Below are 18,194 nucleotides of genomic sequence, written 5' to 3' on the forward strand. Positions count from 1 at the left end.
TGTATACCCTGCTTAGTGTTCCCTGACCTCTGAACCAGCTGGAGGTCAAAGCTATAGGGGTGAAACAGATATGTACATTCTAAATAATAGTAGTATAATAATAATAATAATAATAATAATAATAATAGTAGTAGTAGTGGTGGTGGTAGTGGTGGTGGTAGTAGTAGTAGTAGTAGTGGTTATTGGTAGCTTGATTAATTACATTGTATAGATAGCTACCTTTGGAAAGAGGTTTGTAGAACTTGTAATAGCTTAACAGGGAGTAGGGAAAGAACAATAGTGGAATGGCAAGTGTAGTAGGGGAGAACTGAGAGGCCAAATCAGTAGTACCTGACTCTTACTATAGGGCCAACCCCAACCGCACTGTGCTGGATCGGATATTTTCTATTCAAATGGTATTTTCCAGCATGGTTTCAGCAACTATGGTAGATGCGTAACCAGGCCAGCCAAGTACGGCTCGGCATGGCTTGGCTCGGTTTGGCCCTATACGTGTGAGTCAGGCACAGGTGCACTTCTGAGGTAACTGGGGGGGCTTGTCAGTGAGTCTGGTGGTCTTGACGCCGGGGACCATGGGCGGCTCCACGTCCACTCGCTCGGACATCTTGACGCAGATGATGTCGACCAGCCGCTCAAACACCTGGCGGACATTAATGTTCTCCTTGGCGCTGGCCTCGTAGTACTCGAACCCTGCAGACAGACAGAAGGAGTACATACAGTATGGTGAGTACATAGCTCTGGTCCAGGGCGTTAGTGTGCGTTCCTCTACTAAGTTAGTAGTGGAATGCAACTAACGCCTAGGACCAGAGCTAGGTGGGTACACAGCATACTGTATATTACACAGGTTGTACCATGATGTGTACCATGCATCGACACGCTCCAGGATTCGATAAGATACCCTCAACAGTGGTCACACTTCAGCCAACCGTTCAACATTTGAGAGCAAGAGGCTAACACAAAGCTCCAGGAGTGACAGAAGGTCTCAGGAAGGTGACATCAGAGCAGTCAGCATGAAACAACTAGTACTGAATAGCTTGCCTCCACAACATGGGGTGCAAAGTACAGACATGGCACGTTATGGCGCACAGCTATAGAAATGAAGTGTGTAGACTGGTTAGCACGACAACTCTTGACAAGACTAGAGCAATGCTAATAACACGTATGGGGAAGAACTTACAGTTGAAGTCGGAAGTTTACATACACTTAGGTTGGAGTCATTAAAACTCATTTTTCAACCACTCCACAAATTTCTTGTTAACAAACTATAGTTTTGGCAAGTCGGTAAGGACATCTACTTTGTGCATGACACAAGTAAATATTCCAACAATTGTTTACAGACAGATTATTTCACTTATAATTCACTATATCACAATTCCCGTGGGTCAGAGGTTTACATACACTAAGTTGACTGTGCCTTTAAACAGCTTGGAAAATTCCAGAAAATGATGTCATGGCTTTAGAAGCTTCTGATAGGCTAATTGACATCATTTGAGTCAATTGGAGGTGTACCTGTGGATGTATTTCAAGGCCTACCTTCAAACTCAGTGCATCTTTGCTTGACATCATGGGAAAATCAAAATAAATCAGCCAAGACCTCAGAAAAAAATGTGTAGACCTCCACAAGTCTGGTTCATCCTTGGGAGCAAGTTCCCAAACGCCTGAAGGTACCACGTTCATCTGTACAAACAATAGTACGCAAGTATAAACACCATGGGACCACGCAGCCGTCATACCGCTCAGGAAGGAGACGCGTTCTGTCTCCTAGAGATGAACGTACTTTGGTGCGAAAAGTGCAAATCAATCCCAGAACAACAGCAAAGGGCCTTGTGAAGATGCTGGAGGAAACCGGTACACAAGTATCTATATCCACAGTAAACGAGTCCTATATCGACATAACCTGAAAGGCCGCTCAGCAAGGAAGAAGCCACTGCTCCAAAACCGCCATAAAAAAGCCAGACTTCGGTTTGCAACTGCACATGGGGACAAAGATCGTACTTTTTGGAGAAATGTCCTCTGGTCTGATGAAACAAAAATATAACTGTTTGGCCATAATGACCATCGTTATGTTTGGAGGAAAAGGGGGCTGCTTGCAAGCCGAAGAACACCATCCCAACTGTGAAGCACAGCATGGCAGCATCATGCTGTGAGGGTGCTTTGCTGCAGGAGGGACTGGTGCACTTCACAAAATAGATGGCATCATGAGGAAGGAAAATTATGTGGATATATTGAAGCAACATCTCAAGACATCAGTCAGGAAGTTAAAGCTTGGTCGCAAATCTTCCAAATGGACAACGACCCCAAGCATACTTCCAAAGTTGTGGCAAAATGGCTTAAGGACAACAAAGTCAAGGTATTGGAGTGTCCATCACAAAGCCCTGACCTCAATCCTATAGAAACTTTGTGGGCAGAACTGAAAAAGCGTGTGCGAGCAAGGAGGCCTACAAACCTGACTCAGTTACACCAGCTCTGTCAGGAGGAATGGGCCAAAATTCACCCAACTTATTGTGGGAAGCTTGTGGAAGGCTACCCGAAACGTTTGACCCGTTAAACAATTTAAAGGCAATTCTACCAAATACTAATTGAGTGTATGTAAACTTCTGACCCACTGGGAATGTGATGAAATAAATAAAAGCTGAAATAAATCATTCTCTCTACTATTATTCTGATATTTCACATTCTTAAAATAAAGTGGTGATCCTAACTGACCTAAGACAGGGACTTTTTACTACGATTAAATGTCAGGAAATGTGAAAAACTGAGTTTAAATGTAATTGGCTAAGGTGTATGTAAACTTCCGATTTCAACTGTATAAGTGAATTTGTCCCAAAACTTTTGGTCCCATAAAAAGGGTCTATGTACAAAAAGTGCTGTAATTTCTAAACGTTTCATGCAATATGAATGAAAATGCCCTCAAATCAAGCTGGCAGTCTGCACGTTAACCACATTGTCATTGTTTGATTTCAAATCCAAACTTTTGGAGTATAGAGCCAAAAGAAGAAGAAATGGTTCACTGTCCCAATAATTACAGAGGGTACTGTATAGCCCCAGGGGATAAGTCTTTACTTTGTATTACCAATTTATTCTCCATTCTACTAGAATAGAATAGACGCCATTTTGTTCACCACCACAATTCCTCAGTGTGGTTTCAATTAAAATCTCACACGAAACATGGAATCTTGTCCTGGCCAGAACTACCATGCAGGTCATCACTGCTATAAAGCGAAAACATGAATTTCAGCAGAAGGACAGCCTTGACAATATGGTAATCCAGCACACAATCTTACAGGCAATTTACCAATTCATCCCACAAATGAACTCACCTAATTGGTCAGCCAAGTGCTTCCCCTTCTCTGTGGGCACCACCCTCTCCTCGCCCACATCACACTTGTTGCCCACCATGATGACCTGAGCGTTATCCCACGAATAGGTTTTTATCTGGGTAGCCCTGAAACACACACACAGTCAAACACACACACAGTCACACACAGTCACACACACACGCAAAGGAAGCCATTTTAGAGTATTGAGACACAGCCCTGGTTTCTCAGTCAGCAGACCACTCACTCACCAGTCCTGCACAGCGTTGAAGGACTCTTCATTGCAGATGTCGTACATGAGGATGAAGCCCATAGCTCCTCTGTAGTAAGCGGTGGTGATAGTCCTGTACCTCTCCTGCCCTGCGGTATCCTAGGGGAGACATATGCATATTAATATTGTTCAATGTTCATTATCATCATATGATAATAAAGAAGCGTTCAGTGCTGTGTGAAAGAACCACTGTATAAGAGTAAAAAAACATGTTAGAAAATTGCAATGGTACAGGACAGTGGTACGGGCCCCGTGTAGCTCAGTTGGTAGAGCATGGCGCTTGCAACGGCAGGGTTGTGGGTTCGATTCCCATGGGGGGCCAGTATGAAAATGTATGCAATCACTAACTGTAAGTGGCTCTGGATAAGAGCGTCTGCTAAATGACTAAAATGTAAAATGTTGGCATTTTTTTAGATGACCCATGTACTGGAGGCAGCTCTGCAGACTGGTCACTAGCTGGCACAGCCACAAAGTCATAAAATCTGATTTTAAACCTAACCCTAACCTTTACCCTAACCACACTGCTAACCCTAATGCCTAATCCTAACCTTAAATGAAGACCAAAAAGCACATTTTTGTTTTCATACATTTTGACTTTGCAGCTGGCCCATCTAGCGGAAACCATTCAGTTCTGCCTCCAGGGCAAGACTTATGACAATAAACGTCAACCTTCCAATGGTCCAGGAACTGCCATCGACAGAATGGTTTGCAGTGGGAGACAGATCTTTGTCAAAGGGACTGACTGCGACTGACATTTTAGCAGGAGTTGGGGGAAAAGGAGGCTTGGATGGAAAGTGACGCCAATACACTTATCTAAAATCTTCCAAATCTAGGCTTATAACCACTCAGCGAGGAGCTGTTGCCTGGAAAAATCACAAGACACAGAAGCTACATCTGTGAAATGCCAGGATAACTACCAGGATTGTCGAAAACTCCCACTTTTCTCACCTCAACTCATGGCACGTGATACGTGTGGAAGTTGCGACGTCACACTGACAATCACAATCGTAGCATTTGCACGCCCGAGCTCTGGGCTTGCCACTTATCATTTAATTAAAGATCACAGTACACGTGGTCGCGCTGCTACCGGCGATCTGTAGTGATGGGCCGTGAACCCAAGGCGGGCAGTGTTTCTGGGGCCATCGTATGTATCAAGCATCTTAGCATCTGGATCAGCCCCACCTGGATATGCAATCTTATTAATGGGATCTGAAAGGCAGCATTTATCCTAAATAAGCATTCCTACTCTGAAATGCTTGATATGGCCTCTGATGTTTCTGATCACTTGACATCATCTGTGCCCTGGCTTTTTTACTGTAAGGAAAGGAGAGGTTTGAATGTGTACACGTGCACTCAGTGGGTGCCATCCATACCAATGACCTGTTCCCAGGTCTGTTTGTGCTGTATGTGGCCAACTCCTATCGTCATACAACCAAAACACAGGGACCAGGCTACCACCCTAATTATAATAATCCACTAAACCTAATCTGATCAAACACTCAAAGACTAATCCATCTATCGATACCAAAGACAGATCCACTGATCTCTCCCCAGGTCTCACAATCTGTGCACGCCACGATTGCCATCCAAGTCTCAATGTGACTTTCAGAGGCGTCAATATCTTATCTGTTAGTCCCTATGGTAGCTCAAGACTCTTCATAATGTAACTATTTAATCTTGATTACAGAATGTAAAATGGCTGCGCGTTTTTCCCCGTCTAAATATAGAAAGATCATTTTGCAATAATGCTGATTTGTTGCCGTTTCGCTGCCTCCGGTGTGTCCATTCATTTGATTAATGCACATTAGCAAGCAGAAGTGTAGGACAAAGCCCAGCACTTTGTCATGATCTAATTAATGGGGATTTCACGTTCATAGACATAGGCTCCACCTTCGTGACCAAACACAATGGTTTAACACTAGCAGCGATGCATTGTGTTTCTACTAGGAATTATGTGCATCTTAATCCTCACTCAGATCTGAAAATGGATGGACTTGAGGTTGCATTGGTAGATATACTCATTCCTAAATATCGTCCTATACTTGTTGGTGTGTGCTATCGGTCTCCTAAGCAGAATGATTTCTATGATTTACTTGAATCGAATTGCTGTGATCAGTGTATTTGCTGACAGGGAATGTATTCGGCTTGGCGATTTTAATACAAATGTGCAGTTTTCACCCAAGAAAAGTACACTAGTAAATGCCCTGTATAACTTGAATCAGTTATTTGAACTGAAACAACTGATTGTCGAGCCAATTTGGGTGTGTTTTGACAGTAAATCAACTTTGGAGAACGTCTGTCAGTCAGGAGTATTAAATATTGGTTTTAGTGAGCCTATGGTAACCTACTGTACACTGTACACAGCCAGGTAATCACTACATTAAGGTACGGTCTATGAAACAATACTCAAAGGACCGTTTTGAAGAAGTACTTAAATGTGAATTGGTCTTATGTACTTAACTGTGATGATGTTGATCAAGCTTGGTATCTTTTTAAAGAGATGTTTCTGTCTGCACTCGACTCTCTGGCTCCGATTAAACAAATTTGAATCAAATAGCTGTCAGGGAAATGGATCACTGGACAGATCTTAGACCTCATAAGGAAAAGGGATCACTACCTGGCCAAATTCAAAAGGAGAAATCTACAACAAGATTATGATTGTTATATTAACTGCAGAAACAAGGCAAGATCCAAAATGGATAAGGCCAAATCCCAACATTACATAGACGCTGTTAATGACAACTTACATCAGCCTCGTAAACTGTGGAACATTTTAAAGGACATTGGCTCTAAAACTGCCCATAAGGTAAAAAAACGTTTTATGCTATGACCAGGCAACGGTTACAAATTACTTTAACACATTTTTTACCACTGTAGTCTCATCTCTGGTTATGAAATTACAGACCTGCTCTGGACACTATGGCCAGTCTTTCATTAACAACTTTTACCATAACAAAGGTATCACAAATTACTTATTTGAGCTGTGCAAGGTAACAGAGGACAACGTTTCCAATCTACTATGCTTGATAAGCACATACAAAGCAACTGGGTTGGATAACCTTCCTGCAAGATATCATAAAGGATAGTGCCTGTTTCACTGCTAAAATGATAATGCATATTGTAAACCTTTCTATTAATAGTGGTGAATTCCCCAATGATCTCAAAACAGCCAGGGTAGTTCCGCTCCACATGAAGAGCAGTAAAACAGATGTAGGAAACAACAGGCCTGTGTCGATCCTCAGCACCATATCCAAAGTTGTTAAGAGATTAGTTTTTAATCAACTTGAGGGATAACTTCTCGAGCACAAACTTCTTTATGAACTCCAATCTGGCATTAGAACAGCTCATTCCACTGATAATCAAATCAAATCTAATTGTATTGGTCAATATCTAACAATTTCACAACATATACCCAATATACAGGACCCAGTTGCACAGGGCGGGGTTCAGACCCAGGGCCTTGAGCTTAATGATGAGCTTGGAGGGTACTATGGTGTTGAATGCTGAGCTATAGTCAATGAACAGCATTCTTACATAGGTATTCCTCTTGTCCAGATGGGATAGGGCAGTGTGCAGTGTGATGACGATTGCACCGTCTGTGGATCTATTGGGGCGGTAAGCAAATTGTAGTGGGTCTAGGGTGGCAGGTAAGGTAGAGGTGATATGATCCTTGACTAGTCTCTCAAAGCACTTCATGATGACAGAAGTGAGTGCTACGGGGCGATAGTCATTTAGTTCAGTTACCTTTGCTTTCTTGGGTACAGGGTCAATGGTGGCCATCTTGAAGCACGTGGGGACAGCAGACTGGGATAGGGAGAGATTGAATATGTCAGTAGACACACCAGCCAGCTGGTCTGCGCATGCTCTGAGGACGCGGCTAGGGATGCCATCTGGGCCAGCAGCCTTGTGAGGGTTAACACGCTTAAATGTCTAACTCGTGTTGGCCACGGAGGAGAGCCCATAGTCCTTGGTAGCGGGCCGCGTCGGTATTATCCTCAAAGCGGGCGAAGGGGTTTAGCTTGTTCGGGAGCAAGACGTCGGTGTGGCTGGTTTCCCTTTTGTAATCCGTGATTGTCTGTACAGTTGTGGTCAAACGTTTTGAGAATGACACAAGTATTGGTCTTCACAAAGTTCGCTGCTTCAGTGTTATGAGATATTTTTGTCAGATGTTACTATGGTATACTGAAGTATAATTACAAGCATTCCATAGGTGTCAAAGGCTTTTATTGACAATTACATTAAGTTTATGCAGAGAGTCAATATTTGCAGTGTTGACCCTTATTTTTCAAGACCTCTGCAATCCGCCCTGGCATACTGTCAATTAACTTCTGGGCCACATCCTGACTGATGGCAGCCCATTCTTGCATTATCAATGCTTGGAGTTTGTCAGAATTTGTGGGTTTTTGTTTGTCCACCCGCCTCTTGAGGATCAACCACAAGTTCTCAATGGGATTAAGGTCTGGGGAGTTTCCTGGCCATGGACCCAAAATGTCAATGTTTTGTTCCCAGAGTCACTTAGTTATCACTTTTGCCTTATGGCAAGGTGATCCATCATGCTGGAAAAGGCATTGGTCGTCACCAAACTGTTCTTGGATGGTTGGGAGAAGTTGCTCTCGGAGGATGTGTTGGTACCATTCTTTATCCATGGCTGTGTTCTTAGGCAAAATTGTGAGTGAGCCCACTCCCTTGGCTGAGAAGCAACCCCACACATGAATGGTCTCAGGATGCTTTACTGTTGGCATGACACAGGACTGATGGTAGTGCTCACCTTGTCTTCTTCAGACATGGTGTTTTCCGGATGCCCCAAACAATCGGAAAGGGGATTCATCAGAGAAAATTACTTTACCCAAGTCCTCAGCAGTCCAATCCCTGTACCTTTTGCAGAATATCAGTCTGTCCCTGATGTTTTTCCTGGAGAGAAGTGGCTTCTTTGCTGCCCTTCTTGACACCAGGCCATCCTCCAAAAGTCTTTGCCTCACTGTACGTGCAAATGCACTCACACCTGCCTGCTGCCATTCCTGAGCAAGCTCTGCAATGGTGGTGCCCCGATCCCGCAGCTGAATCAACTTTAGGAGACGGTCCTGGCGCTTGCTGGACTTTCTTGGGCGCCCTGACGCCTTCTTCACAAAAATTTAGCATCCTCCTTGAAGTTCTTGATGATCCGATAAACGGTTGATTTAGGTGCAATCTTACTAGCAGCAATATCCTTGCCTGTGAAGCCCTTTTTGTGCAAAGCAATGATGATGGCACGTGTTTCCTTGCAGGTAACCATGGTTAACAGAGGAAGAACAATGATTTCAAGCACCACCCTCCTTTTAAAGCTTCCAGTCTGTTATTCTAACTCAATCAGCATGACAGAGTGATCTCCAGCCTTGTCCTCGTCAACGCTCTCACCTGTGTTAAGGAGATAATCACTGACATGATGGCAGCTGGTCCTTTTGTGGCAGGGCTGAAATGAGGTGGAAATGTTTTTTTGGGGATTAAGTTCATTTTCATGGCAAAGAGGGACTTTGCAATTAATTGCAATTAATCTGATCACTCTTCATGACATTCTGGAGTATATGCAAATTGCCATCATCAAAACTGAGGCAGCAGACTTTGTGAAAATTAGTAATTGTGTCATTCTCAAAACTTTTGACCACGACTGTTGACCCTGCCACATATGTCTTGTGTCTGAGCCGTTGAATTCAACTCCACTTTGTCCCTATACTGACGTTTTGCCTGTCTGATTGCCTTGCGGAGGGAATAACTACACTGTTTGTATTCTGCCATATTCCCAGTCACCTTGCCATGGTTAAATGCGGTGGTTCGCGCTTTCAGTTTTGCGCGAATGCTGCCATCTATCCACGGTTGCTGGTTGGGGTAGGTTTTAATAGTCACAGTGTGTACAACATCTCCAATACACTTCCTGATAAACAGTCACCGTATCAGTATATAAGTCGAAATGATTCTATGAAGCTACCCGGAACATATCCCAGTCCGCGTGATCAAAACAATCTTGAAGCGTGGATTCCGATTGGTCAGACCAGCGTTGAATAGTCCTTAGCACGGGTACTTCCTGTTTGAGGTTCTGCCTATAGGAAGGGAGGCGCAAAATGGAGTCGTGGTCAGATTTGCCGAAAGGAGGGCGGGGGATGGCCTTGTATGCATCCAGGAAGTTGGAGTAGCAGTGGTCGAGTGTTTTAGCAGCGCTAGTACTACAGTTGATGTGTTGATAGAACTTCGGCAGCCTTTTCCTCAAATTTGCTTTGTTAAAATCTCCAGCTACAATAAATGCAGCCTCAGGATATGTGGTTTCCAGTTTGCATAGAGTCCAGTGAAGTTCTTTGAGGGCCGTCGTGGTATCGGCTTGAGGGGGGATATACACGGCTGTAACAATAACCAACGAGAATTCTCTTGGGAGATAATACGGTCGGCATTTGATTGTGAGATATTCTAGGTCGGGTGAACAAAAGGACTTGAGTTCCTGTATGTTATCACAATTACACCATGAGTCGTTAATCATAGAACATACGCCTCAGCCCTTCTGCTTCCCGGAGAGATATTTATTCCTGTCTGCGTGATGAACTGAGAACCCAACTGGTTGGACCGACTCGGACAGTATATCCCGAGAGAGACATGTTTCCGTTAAACAGAGTATGTTACAATCCCTGATGTCTGTCTGGTAAGAAACCCTTGCCCTGAGCTCGTCAACTTTATTATCCAGAGACTGAACATTAGCGAGTAATATACTCGGAAGCGGTGGGTGTTGTGCACGCCTCCTAAGTCGGAATAGAAGGCCGCTCCGAGTAGCTCTCCTCCGGCGTTGTTTTGGGTCGGCCTCTGGAATCAGTTCAATTGCCCTGGAGGGTGCGAACAAAGGATCCGCTTCGTGAAAGTCGTATTCCTGGTCGTAATGCTGGTAGTGGTGGTGAGTTACCGCCGCTCTGATATCCAATAGTTCTTCCCGGCTGTATGTAATAACACAAACAATTTTCTGGGCTAATAACGTAAGAAATAATACATTAAAAAAACAAATACTGCAAAGTTTCCTAAGAGTTAGAAGCAAGGCAGCCCTCTCTGTCGGCACCATTTTCTGTCTACTGATACTTGCCTTATCCACCTTTTTGACCACATCAAGCAGGAAAGTGAGAAGGGGAACTATACAGGTATGGTCATGTTAGACTTGCAGAAAGCATTTGACACTGTGGACCATGATATTGTCCTGATAAAACTGAAATACATGGGTCTAAATGATGTAGCAGTGAATTGGTTCAGGTCTTATCTGACCAACAGAACACAAGTATGTATTGCTGGTGATGTTCTGTCAGAGGACAAATACAAATCCTGTGGAGTACCGCAGAGATCAATTTTAGGGCCTCTCTTATTTCTTACATACGTATATATATGCCAGATACAGTAAAGTGAAAAACTCCTGCTCTATGCTGATAAATAATAAATATAATATGCCATTTAGCAGACGATTTTATCCAAAGCGACTTACAGTCATGCGTGCATACATATTTTTTTTTTTGTGTGTATGGGTGGTCCCGGGGATCGAACCCACTACCTTGGCGTTACAAGCGCCGTGCTCTACCAGCTGAGCTACAGAGGACCACACCACTGATGACTCAGCCATACTGTTTTCAGGGTTAGGCTTACATAGAGGAGACCCAGAGTAAGGAATTGCATTCTGTTAAAGACTGGTTGACCGACAACAAATTGTCGCTTGGAACAAAACGTACATTACTTAGGGCTGACAAGATAAAGGTAAACTGTGCAGGCAAGGAGATTGAATCGAAGACAGGTGTAACTTATCTTGGTGTGTGCCTAGATCAATCCCTTTCTGGAGACCTGATTGCTGCTAAAATCATTTCTAAAATGGCAAACAAACTGAAATGTCTATATCGTAACACTAGATTTTTTAACATCAAAGTTAAGAAACTGCTTGTCTCAACCTTGATTCAGTGTAAATTTGATTATGCCTGCTCTGCTTGGTATAGTGGGCTATAAAACAAGCTGAAAAAGAGAATGCAGGTCATGCTAAATAATGTTATCAGGTATATGCTGAATGTCCCCCCTAGGACCCACATAGTGGTACAGGAGTTCTGGGAGGTGGGCTTGTTGCCTTTGGAGTCCAGAGCAGACCAACTTAAACTCAATCATATGTTTGACATCTTAAATGATCGTGCCCCAGGTTATATGAAAAAACACATTGACATTCTCTATAACCAGCACAGTTACAATACCAGAGCTAGTGTTATGTCTTGTTAAATCCCAAGAGTAAACAGTACTGCGAGGAGCACCTTTTTCTATACAGGCATTTGTCTATGGAATAGCCTCCCCTTGGAGATCAAGCACAGAAAAAGGTAGAAATAGGTTTAAAAAGCAGGCAAAGGTTTTTATTTGGACAAGGTTGTCTAACTAAGATAAACCACTCCACTGCACCCTTGTGCCTCCTACTGCTTTGAAAGATAGGTATGATGTGCAATGAATAGATTGTTTTTTAAGGTTAGAATATGTGTAATGAATATGGTTGTTTTCTAAGGTTAGAGAAAAGTGCAATGAATAGTTCCACTTTCTAGGATGTCAATATACATTAATATATTATGGTTGTTTGTAATTTTTTCTTGCCTTTAAATAATTAGATGTGCTTGGTTTTACCATCGAGGACCACTTTGGAGAAAAGTGTTTTAATTCATACTTTTAAGAGCTATCCTCTGGGTACACATTGTACATTTTGTTGTATATGTCTGTTACCCAAATAAATTCAATTCAATTCAACCCCTGAGAGACAGTAAAAGAACATGCAGCAGGCCGCATACCACTTCAGTCACACATTTGTCTGGATGTGTCACCACCTTCCACAAGACCTGGGTTCAAATACTACCATCTGTCCTGGCCCTGGGGGTCTACCGTCCTGTGGAATGTCACTCTGGCCCTGGCATAGTACACACAAAGCCAATAATAAATGTTTCACTACGATCCTGAAGCTGAGTGGGGTGTGTTGCAGGTCAGTGGACCCCTGGGGTCAGGGAGGGGCGACCAAGCTAGATTATGTGCAGACCAGGATACAAATACATGTGTATTTGAGTATCTCGTTTTTGAAATACTTTTTCTGTGTATTTGAGTATTTTCAAATACACAGCCCAAAATGGCTGCTTTTGTTTGAGTGTTTGAGTGTAAAGGCCAGGTGGTCTGCCAAGTGGTATTTGACAGGATTTTTGTGATGCTTGTTTCAAGTACCATTGTCGGATGCCTGGGTTGAATGCATGGGAGTGTATTTTAGTCAGTGAACAGTGCATTTGGAAAGTATTCAGACCCCTTGACTTTTTCCACATTTTGTTACGTTACAGCCTTATTCTAAAATTGATTTTAAAAAATGTTTCTCATTAATCTACACACAATACCCCATAATGACAATGCAAAAACCTGTTATTAGACAAAACCGGTTAAAAAACGAAATATCACATTTAAATAAGTATTCAGACCCTTTACTCAGTACTTTGTTGAAGCACCTTTGGCAGCGATTACAGCCTTGAGTCTTATTGGGTATGATGCTACAAGCTTGGCACACCTGCATTTGGGGAGTTTCTCCCATTCTTCTCTGCAGATCCTTTCAAGCTCTGTCAGGTTGGATGGGGAGCGTCACTGCACAGCTATTTTCTCTCCAGAGATGTTCGATCGGGTTCAAGTCTGGGCTCTGGCTGGGCCACTCAAGGATATCCAGAGACTTGTCCCGAAGCCACTCCTGCTTTGACTTGGCTGTGTGCTTAGGGTTGTTGTCCTGTTGGAAGGTGAACCTTTGCCCCAGTCTGAGGTCCTGAGCACTCTGGAGCAGGTTTTCATCAAGGATCTCTCTGTACTTTGCTCCGTTCATCTTTCCCTCAATCCTGACTAGTCTCCCCAGTCCCTGCCGCTGAAAAACATCCCCACAGCATGATGCTGCCACCAACATGCTTCACCATAGGGATGGTGCCAGGTTTCCTCCAGACGTGACGCTTGGTATTCAGGCCAAAGAGTTCAATCTTGGTTTCATCAGACCAGAGAATCTTGTTTCTTATGGTCTGAGAGTCCTTTAGGTGCCTTTTGGCAAACTCCAAGCGGGCTGTCATGTGCCTTTTACTGAGGAGTGGCTTCCGTCTGGCCACTTTACCATAAAGGCCTGATTGGTGGAGTGCTGCAGAGATGATTGTTCTTCTGGAAGTTTCTCCCATCTCCACAGAGGAACTCTGGAGCTCTGTCAAAGTGACCATCGTGTACTTGGTCACCTTCCTGACCAAGGCCCTTCTCCCCTGATTGCTCAGTTTGGCTGGGCGGCCAACTCTAGGAAGAGTCTTGGTGGTTCCAACTTCTTCCATTTAAGAATGATGGAAGCCACTGTGTTCTTGAAGACCTTCAATGCTGCAGACATTTTTTGGTACCCTTCCCCAGATCTGTGCCTCGACATAATTCTGTCTCGGAGCTCTACGGACAATTTCTTTGACCTCATGGCTTGGTTTTTGCTCTGACATGCACTGTCAACTGTGGGTTCTTATGTAGACGGTTGTGTTCCTTTCCAAATCATGTTCAATCAATTGAATTTACTACAGGTGGACTCCAATCAAGTTGTAGAAACATCTCAAGGATGATCAATGGAAACAGGATGCACCTGAGCTCAATTTCGAGTCTCATAGCAAAGGGTCTGAATACTTATGTAAATAAGGTCTTTCTGTTGTTTATTTTTAATACATTTGCAAACATTTCTACAAACCTGTTTTCACTTTGTCATTATGGGGTATTGTGTGTAGATTGATGAGGAAAAAATGTTTTAATCTATTCTAGAATACGGCTGTAACGTAACAAAATGTGGAAAAAGGGAAGGGGTCTGAATATGTTCCGAATGCACCGTATTTGAGTATTTCAAGTACTTTCCAGGTGTATTTCCAGGTACATTGAAGTGTTCAATTATTTGTTTTGTCAAGTGTCTGAATACTTGCTTCAAATGTATGTGAAAGTGGTTGGGCTATTTGGAATACTATTTGAACCCAGGACTGATTGTGTGCAAGTAAAGAGCTCTAGATTATTATTATTATGAAATGAATTATATGGAGGCTAGGGGTGTGAATGTTTAAAATAAAATGGGATCGTTAACATGTAGAAAAAATCCCTAACTGAAACCCTTTTTTCATTTTTTTTGTAAAGAAATTAAAATGACAGTGCAGTTATCAGAAAACTATCACTAACAGCTCCCGATCATCATCATAAATGTAAACATTTTAATTAAACAAATACCTAACGCAACAATGCTGTAACATTAGTAGGAGGAGATATGCATCTTTACAATTATTTGCCACGGATATAAAGCGCTCCGCACGTCATTGTCATTAGCAGTTGGAAAAATGGCGAGAGAGTAAGACAGCAAAGTCCTGTATGGCAATACTTTGAGAAGTTAAATGAAAAGGTGGTGAAATGCAACCTTTGCAAGGTGGAATTGAGCTACAGTGGCAGTACAGGTGCAATGCTTAACCATCTGAAAGGGAGGCACCATGAGTCAACCTGTTGCTAGCAGCAGCGCAGGCCCCTAACAACAGACAGACAGGCTCTTCACAGGAAATAAGTGCGATAAGGGACAGAGTGAGAATCACAGCACTGATTTATAGAAATGCAGTTGATACGTCAATGGTAGAGGATGGCATATCTACACGATGCCATGTCGAAAAACCGCGATGGCCCGGATGGACATATTGTACAATGATTGCTCTACAAGTACAAAGCGCAAGCTCTCAAACACCCCATATGTGGCGTTAACAACAGATTGTTGGACGTCTATGAACATGTTGTCATACATCACTGCAACAAGCCATCACATTGATGGGAAGTGGGACATGAAGTCCCATGTACTGATCACACTGAGAACATGGAGGAGAGGCACACAGCAGAGAACCTAAAAACGGCATTAACTACCATCGTTGCTGAGTGAGTGGGGGACAGCAGTAAGGTGAGCGCCGTCTGGTAGCCATGACTGCAGTAGATTGAACTGCATTGCCCCCTAGCGGTCATACGCAGGACCATATCTACATTGTAAATTTACATGTAATTTAAAGATTTTTTCTTAGCGTTTAAAGCTACAATATGTAACTTTTTGGGCTACCTGACCAAATTCACATAGAAATGTGAGTTATAGATCTGTCATTCTCATTGAAAGCAAGTCTAAGAAGCGGTATACCTGTTCTATGTGCACTATTTCTATGCGTCCCGTTCTTTCGTTTTTGTGTCTTTTACTTTCAGTTTTGTACACCAGCTTCAAACAGCTGACAATACAATATTTGTAGTTATCGAAAATATATTTCACAGCGGTTTAGATGGTACATTGATTCTATACACTCTTGAGTAGTTGTTTTGTAACATAACCTGAAATTAGGTGAACTATTTGAATTTTAGCAACCAGGAAATGGCGGAGCGATTCCTGCATATTGCACCTTTAAACAATAAAAAATGGCAGTTTAAACGTCAAAGGCCCAATGCAGCCGTTATTATCACAATATCAAATAATTTTTGGATAAGAATTAAGTACATTACTGTGATTGTTTTCAATTAAATGGTCTAAAATAAGCTAAAATAACTTCTTAGCAAAAGCAATTTCTCAAGCAAGAATTTTGCTAGTGTACCTGGTGTGAAATGGCTAGCTAGGAAGAAATTTTAGGCGGTCTTTTCAAACAGCTCTTACACTAATTTTCACAATTTCACAGTATTATTCCAACATCATAGTGTGGAAATATATATAAACAAAGGAAAATCACGTTTTTGTCTGCACTGGGCCTTTAAGAATTGTTTTACAATGCAGGCTGTGCTGTTGCTGTGTGTAGATGTATGTACTGTATGTGGGTAGATGTATGTGTGTTTGTTTTAATTTTTGTTTCCAAACCTTTCCCGTGGGGAGAAAAAATAAAATACTTTGACCGTTTACTTTAGCCTGCCTGGAGTGCCAGATGGGCAGGGCTTGCATTTTTTGATTATTCTAATGGTTCTATTGGTCCAACCAGGCATGCTCAATCTCGCACAGATGAACTATTTGAAATTATTTCAAATAGTATTTGAACCCAGGTTTGCATTCTACACCACTGGTTCTTGAGAAGCACTGGGTGAAAAGGCTAGGCAGCAATCCTTACTGTGCTTTGGGTTTGCTGTAGTGGAGCTTGCTATCTGCTCTCACAGAGCCAGTTGTGGCATTACTGTACGTTTTTGCTAGATTGTTGTTGCTGCTGCCAACACCTATAGCGCTGCAGCTGTTTTGAGTGTGACTGCAAAGCCTTCTATTTTTACACCTCCAGCCTGGCATTTAAGACGGGATCAATCTGCACTGATTACCACTCTCTGTTTATCACAAATTGCAATTTACTCTTGCAGTTGAGTCTTTATAGCCCCACCCCACACCCATCGGCCCTTGTATGGGGCCACTTTAATTGCCTGGCAGGATCTTGCTGTTGGGGAGTAGTGTGAAGAGCTGCTGCCATGACAACAATCATTGCTCAATGATGCAAGTTTACCAGAAGCTTCTGTCTCCCTAGGCCTGCAAGGGAAAGACTGTGTGTCTGTCTGTCTGTCTGTCTCTGTGTGTGTGTGTGTGTGTGTGTGTGTGTGTGTGTTATGTGTGTAATTTATCTACAGTACAGTCATCATGACATCGCCCTGGCTGTAGTTACAAGGATTGGGTGTGATTGTGAATGTGGAGCTCGAGCCAGAAACAAATACTAAATGAATCAACAAAGCATAACCCGGAAGGGACTGAACATAATCATCATTATGCGCATAATAACATGATTATCTATCCTGTATTTAGCCTATTTGTGCATAATGCTTATAGTCCTTATGCACAGTACACTCAAGCCCTGAATCTTGAGCAGTGGACTTCCAGCATGTATAACTATCTAGAATGACCATATAGGCCTAACTGAATATAATATGATCCTCATCTTATGTTTGGTCTGATCAAGCTCACTGACTGACTGCAAACAGGTGACAAACAAACGACAGCTGCGTCACATGGCACATTTATGGTGGCATAGTTATTGAATAGAATAGAACAGAACAGAAACATAATAGCTTCAAAATCCACACGGTGATAATGTATTCAGTTCGAATGGACTAGAGAAAACTGTCTACAACTCACCCATATCTGGAGCTTGACCCTCTTGTCATTCCTGTAGACAGTCTTGACTTTGAAGTCGATGCCCACCGTGCTGACGAAAGAGTTGCTGAACGAGTCGTCTGCGTAGCGGAACAGAAAGCTGGTCTTGCCCACGCTGCTGTTGCCAATGATGAGGAGCTTAAACATGTAGTCAAAGTTCTGGTCGGAGCCATCTCTCTGCCCAAAGCGCTGGTCTGCCTTCGCCATCTGTGGAGCATTGAAGCGTTGATCATGTGGGCAGCAGGCAGATGGGTGGATGAGTCAGAAGAGGTTGAAGAAGGAAGTGGAGGATGGTTGAGGATGTTATCATGTGTTTCACTCATTTGCAGATAACCATGGTTACAGGACAAGTATAGTATGGCTATAATGTGGTGTTCTGGAATGTCTGGCAGGGATGTCGAATCCATTATCTACACATTTTAATTATATGTTGAACATCTTCTAGACAGGATTTCTCAGC

The 18,194-nt window shown here is 42.8% G+C and overlaps 1 protein-coding gene across 1 annotated transcript; it reads right to left on the reverse strand.

The window, feature by feature from the left end:
* Positions 1 to 496: 496 nt before the first annotated feature.
* Positions 497 to 17,944, reverse strand: LOC311137119 (ras-related protein Rab-3B-like; the record flags this gene model as incomplete). Its single annotated transcript, XM_084171459.1, has 4 exons — positions 17,717 to 17,944; positions 3,566 to 3,684; positions 3,318 to 3,442; positions 497 to 687 (listed from the first exon to the last, which is right to left on the reverse strand). Exons 1-4 carry the CDS (start codon positions 17,939 to 17,941, stop codon positions 497 to 499), a joined length of 660 nt encoding a protein of 219 aa, XP_084027585.1. The 5' UTR covers positions 17,942 to 17,944.
* Positions 17,945 to 18,194: the final 250 nt, after the last annotated feature.

This window comes from Coregonus lavaretus, assembly GCF_964263955.1.
Source record: "Coregonus lavaretus genome assembly, chromosome: 11".
Classification (NCBI taxonomy): Eukaryota; Metazoa; Chordata; class Actinopteri; order Salmoniformes; family Salmonidae; genus Coregonus; species Coregonus lavaretus.